The sequence below is a fragment of the Myripristis murdjan genome, chromosome 3 (assembly GCF_902150065.1).
Source record: "Myripristis murdjan chromosome 3, fMyrMur1.1, whole genome shotgun sequence".
Lineage (NCBI taxonomy): Eukaryota > Metazoa > Chordata > Actinopteri > Holocentriformes > Holocentridae > Myripristis > Myripristis murdjan.
Genome location: NC_043982.1, coordinates 8,495,936 through 8,501,658, shown reverse-complemented (window position 1 = coordinate 8,501,658; position 5,723 = coordinate 8,495,936). Strand labels below are relative to the sequence as shown.

General features: G+C 40.1%; 1 protein-coding gene across 5 annotated transcripts in view; it reads right to left on the bottom strand.

The window, feature by feature from the left end:
- Nucleotides 1-839: 839 nt before the first annotated feature.
- mrvi1 (murine retrovirus integration site 1 homolog) overlaps nucleotides 840-5,723 on the bottom strand; it is a 30,651-nt gene continuing 25,767 nt past the window's right edge. For all 5 annotated transcript variants that reach the window (XM_030048558.1, XM_030048556.1, XM_030048557.1 and 2 more), the window contains 5 exons: nucleotides 5,352-5,507; nucleotides 5,107-5,168; nucleotides 4,215-4,346; nucleotides 3,736-3,864; nucleotides 840-1,867 (listed from right to left, as the gene is read on the bottom strand). In XM_030048558.1, the coding sequence (XP_029904418.1) occupies nucleotides 1,624-1,867; nucleotides 3,736-3,864; nucleotides 4,215-4,346; nucleotides 5,107-5,168; nucleotides 5,352-5,507 (723 nt within the window). In that variant the 3' untranslated portion in view covers nucleotides 840-1,623. The remainder of the gene's footprint in view (nucleotides 1,868-3,735; nucleotides 3,865-4,214; nucleotides 4,347-5,106; nucleotides 5,169-5,351; nucleotides 5,508-5,723) is intronic.

The following is a 5,723-nucleotide window of genomic DNA, read 5'->3' as shown; positions in this document are numbered from 1 at the left end:
ACATGTCAACAGGAACCACAGCTATGGTGACACGGAAATGGAGCACAAAATCTAGCAGTGCAAATTCCAAACCCAGATGAAATGTTTTAGAAAAAAAATTCAGAGACGTACTTAAAAAATGGATTTTTGGATCTAGGTGAAACTACGAGTAGAAGGATATAGTGGGATACATAATGATATACATTTTTTATAAAATCTATACTGTTTTAAGCCTGATCTGCACTGCTCTCTACTGGGATGGAGGGATTTGCACTGTTACTGACATCTGACACTGGGCACCTTGTCCAGATGATTTCCTCCCTCTGGGCATTGCTCAATCATGCACACGCTTATGATCCTTGGCATCCTCTGATGAGCCTGTGACACACAGTGACACCCCACTTCCACAAAAACAGCTCATTACAAGCCCTGCCAATAGGAAATGACGCAAAAAGGGGACGATGAACAGGCAGTGGTGCTTTTGTCAGATATGAAATGTCAGTGATGTGTTCAGGGCTACAAAAAGGGAGATATGATTTCCTTGTTTTATGAATGATAGGATTGCTTAAGACTTCAAAGGGTTGGTGCCTACAGATCCAATTAGATTTCCTTAAGTGGCTCCTTCAGATAAATAAACTACCGCAATAAAAATTTGATTGAGTTTGCATGTTCTGGGCAGTAAGATAACACGAAAATTTGACCCACATTCATTACAAAAGTCCTGCCCTTTCCTGCATGTTATTACTAAAACACAGATCTACGTAACAACACTTTCTAGTTCTCATTACAAAAACTGCAGAATAGTTTCAGGCACCTTTATTAAAAGGTGAGGTGGTGGAGCATAAAACCATACCATAAAACAAAACAAAAAAAAACAAAAACAAAAAAAAAAACATCAGGTAGGCACACATGTGCAAAGATCAAAAAGTCTCATGCTGTCTATAGAGTGCTCTCATACAAAGAAAATCTCTCAGTGCTCTGAAGACACAAACCAAAATAACACACATGAAACCATCAGCTGCAACATATTGCACTTAAGGATCTACTTTGGAATGTGCTTACATTTTAACAGTCTTCAAAATGTCAAATGCTTAAATACACAATATAGAAATTTTTGCTAGAGAAAAACAAACATTCTTTTTATTTCTATATCTTTAAATATGACTAAAAAAAATCTCTCAGGGGCTTTCTCATCCACTGGACCTGACAGATTATACATTAAACATTAGAGTGTCGATAAATATACACTTTGTCTTCTGTCTGTTGTGGCATTTAAGGAAAATCCACAGTACCACATTGACTCCATCAAGAGTACCTGAACCAAACGTATAATAATAAAGTATGCATCTAATTTAAATATATACTGTATGTATATTTCATCACACTATATGATTGGTCCCTACACAGAAATTATTTTTGCCTCTTGTTGCTATGAACAACGTGGACACTTTCCTAGCAAAAGAAAATTATAACTTAATTATGTTAACCGTGAAAAAGGCTTCACTACCAAACCCAGAGAAGCCTCCCAAATCTACATTCTTTGACGGTAGAAAGTCAGAGTCGTGGATTCAAGTCAGGTCTCGTGTAGTGACATGGTAAGACCCTGCAGACGTGGCGTGGAGAAACGGCTTGGGGGTCTCTCTGTTATTCTGTAGTGGGCTTCTTTGGTTGTGCTGCTACATTCAGTCCAAAGATTGTCTTCTGGCCTTGGACAATGTCTTTTTCTGCCGACGTGTCCCCATAGCTGCTGGAGTAGTCGCTGAAGTAGGTAAAAAGGTTGACGATCAGAAATGTCACCAGGAACAACGTTAGGACAGCCCAGAGCACTCGGTTATTCCAAGAAATCTTGGGGCAAAAGCGGTCAAGGACGAGCAGGATCTCCTCCATCCTGAAGGGAGGACAAAGTGGACAGAGCAATGAATCACAGTCTTGTTTTTTTCACCTCATGTGATGCAGATCTGCTCTTTTTTTTACAGTCTAAAATATCTAAATCAGTTGAAACCAGTGTTTTTGGCATGAGATCTATATGTGTCAAACTGTTAATTTTATCAGCCAGTTTTGATTTTTTTGATTTGGTTTTAGTCTTAGTCTTTGGACTAAAGTTCATTTCAGTTTTAGTCACATTTTAGTCATTGACTTTAGTTTGAGTTTAGCTTTTATCAACACAGATTTGACTAAAACAGTGGTTTTAGTCAATGAAAATGATTATTTTTCACAGTTTTTCTTTGTAAATTCTTCATAATATTATTTGTTAGTGCCCTTTATACATGACCTTATTATAGCTTCTTGTATTTTGTTATCTACCTTGCGCTTAATATCAAAAATAAAGTATGTATCTGGTCATAAGTCTGTTCTCTTCCAAGCTGAGGTCAGGAGCTGTGTTTTCATCCGTCTATTTCTAGGATGTTTGTCCCTTGTTATATGTTGTCATAGTCTTTGTCAACACAGGTTCATTTGTCTCGTTTTTTTTTTCCTGGTAAAGGTGACAAATACTTTTGATCATAGTTTTAGTCCACAAAATGAACACTGGTGTCAAATCACATGAATTACTGGCTGCCTCCTTTTGTCCTGGAGTAACAGCCATTTCCATTCAAAGAAGATTATGTCTTTCATTATTATGATTATTAAACAAGTGATAAACTGCAAAAAGAAGGAAAAAAAACCACAACAATCCAGAACAAAAGTGCAGTCATCATTATTAACCATTTTTCACCACCAGGCCTACACAAGAAACACAGATATAATTATCAATCAATCTTTACAAATCCACACTTGTGGGAAATGACACAGGAAGATATAAAAGCTTGCAGCACTCATTTGTACAAAATGCACGTGCTCTCATCTTCCGTTACACATAAGAGTGCACGTCAGCAGAGCGCCTGGGACACAGCTGAAGAGCCTTTTGTTCAAGCTGTCACTGCCCTGAAGGCAAAGGCCTCATATTTACTGTTAGTGATCAACAGGTTGACTGTATTTGGCAACGCAGCACAACTGAACTATGTTGCACAACAAATAATAATGGATTTTTTTTTTTCATAATAAGAGAGCCTACTAAGGCTTTGGAACACATGCAGATCTACAATAGCAGCATGTACGTCACAAATTTAGGGTTCATACATAACAGTCCTGATGTAGATTTCACTTGCATTTAATGATCAAATTTTATTTTTCAGATAAACGAGGCTCTTCACCTATTTAACTATTTCATTTTTAACTTCCTAAAATGTGCAACATGAGGCAGGGATCGCTGAGAATGATTTTACTTTTGAGGTGTAGAAGAAACTGAAGTGTAATAAAGTCGCCTAAAAGCAGCAGCACTGTTGTGCTCTGATGACTTGAAATTGGGTGAAGTGACACGGTTCCTCCACCAGAAAGTAGTCCTCAGGGAAACATTTGATTTACACAGTCAGTTATCAGTTTTGTGGTTTATGAATGTTGGTGACTTTGTTTGCCACACAGGCAGAACATTATAAGGTGGCTGTTTCAAGCAAAAAATTCATTATCATAAAATATGTTGTGAAACTTTTAGTACCTTGAAACGATTTACAAGACGGTTTGTTGCAATTTAAAATATGGGTCAATTGTAGTAAACAGGCCAAACATCCAGAATCACTAGGATGGTTCATTAAGGTCATAGATGGTGGAGGTGTGTGAGTGCAGGGATGAGTTAATTTCACAACACTTGATGTCTTGTGAAATGACTTAAATCGCCATGAGGATGGGTTCAGGCAGGAAAACAAAATGAATGTAATTTACCTGTTTGTCTTAATCTTTTTTCCACCCTCTTCATCCTTGCTTTCTGTCTCCAGCAATTTCTCCTCAACTTTCTCCTCTTCTGCCTTCACTTCCTGGAGCTCTTTGCTTTGCTTTAGTCCCTCTTGGTAGCTTGGTAGGAAGGAATGGGATATTCACATTTTACCATCCAGCAAAATCAGAGCACATAACAAAATGTATGACAACACAGAAGCTCTATAATGTGACAGTGACAAATAATGTATAGCAGCTAATTGCCAGTGTACATTTATTCTGTGTCTTCTGGAGATATCTCAAAATTATACTTAGTTTAATGGATGAGACTGACTTCATCAGCACAACAACTAAATGAATGATTGGTTACATGAACTTAATGAGCACTAAATGGACCACTAACCTACGATGAGTAACTACAGCATCCCCATAAAGAGAGAGAGTGTGTATGCAGAGTTATAAATGAAGAAAAAGAGAGGAGGCCTCACCCTTTGCTATAAGCCTCCTCCTCGATCTTTGCCTTGATCTCTGCTCTGATCTCGGCTCTGATCTCCTCCAAGTTGATGGAAGGCTTGGCTGGTACAGATGGTTCACCTTCCTGCTCTGACGCACTCTTTCCACTGTATTGTTTCAGATAGGAAAAAAAAAATCAGCCTGGGCTGCTGCCACCATTACAAAAGACATTTTGATAGTGGCACATTTGCACTCAACGTTCCATCACAACACTGCGGCCTTGCCTTAATGGACAACCTGCTGCACGGCTAAATGAGAGCGTGCATTAGTGCCGTCATCACAGGCACCGCTTGCCTGCGATGATGAGTGCAAAAGCAAAAACGTGCACAAAGGAACGTTTAAAAATGTTTCTGAAATCTGCAGGGGCAGGCACTTAGCAGTTGTTGCTATTCTTATGATCATAGAGAGCAGCTGTCGGGAAGGGGACGTCTTCGAGCTCTACCCAGTCGTACTGTATAACAGAGACATGATCGGAGCCTTGTGCCTGGACTTTGTCAGACTCTTGCACAAATGTTTAGATTACATCCCAGGATAGCATATCAATCAACCACAGCTGGGCGTTATTATTTTTTTATGCTTGCAGGGCTATTTTCGCCAGATAATGGAAGCATTGCATGAGTTACATGTTGGAGGCCGGGCCCTGAAAAATGTGGCTCCTCGGGGACTTGGGAAGAACACATCCTGAAGGTCACACAAACAAGCCAAGGACCTCGATGCAGCAGAAAATGGCCTTTTGATAACAAGAGATTAGATGTTTAGTCTTTTCTCGGTCCATTGTTTTGAAGGAGCTGTGGCCTGACCTTGGGAACAGGGCAATCGTATGTGTGTGTGTGTGTGAGCAAAAATTCACCAGTACACATAACATACCATTCTGTTGTCGGTTGTGCAGCCTCCGAGGAAGCATTACCTTTCATATCATTGGCCTCACACTAAAAAGAACACATAAGAAACAATACTGTGGCTGCCAACAACAATTTATAATTATAATAATAGGAGAAAGTCACAGACAGGATTCATGTTCATAAACACTGACATGTCAACATTTCAACATATTTGAAACTTAACATGGCACGATTTTATTGTGGTGACTGGGTTGGGCCAAGAGGACGTACCAGGACAGGAAGGCCAGCAGCAGCAGCAGCAGGGCCAGCGGGGGCAGCTGGGGTGGGGTTGGGGCCCGGGCCTGCGGTGGCTGGAGTCTGACCAGGGATGTTCAGGAGGTTGAACTTAGGAACCACCGCCACACTCACCCTACGCCTAGGCAGTGCCTGGTGGGGGGCAGTGGAGAGAAAGACAGAGCAGTGGAGTGAGAAAAAGATGAATGTTGGAGATGTTTGTGGTACAGTTCTTTCAAAACACAAAAATGAGAGATATTTTCCTGTTTAGCCCCATTGCAACCTATCCATCCAGATAGTTTCTGTGTGACTTGGCAAGGTAAACTGTATCTGTTGCCAGAGGGTTGTGGATTATGCTGCTGCTGTTGA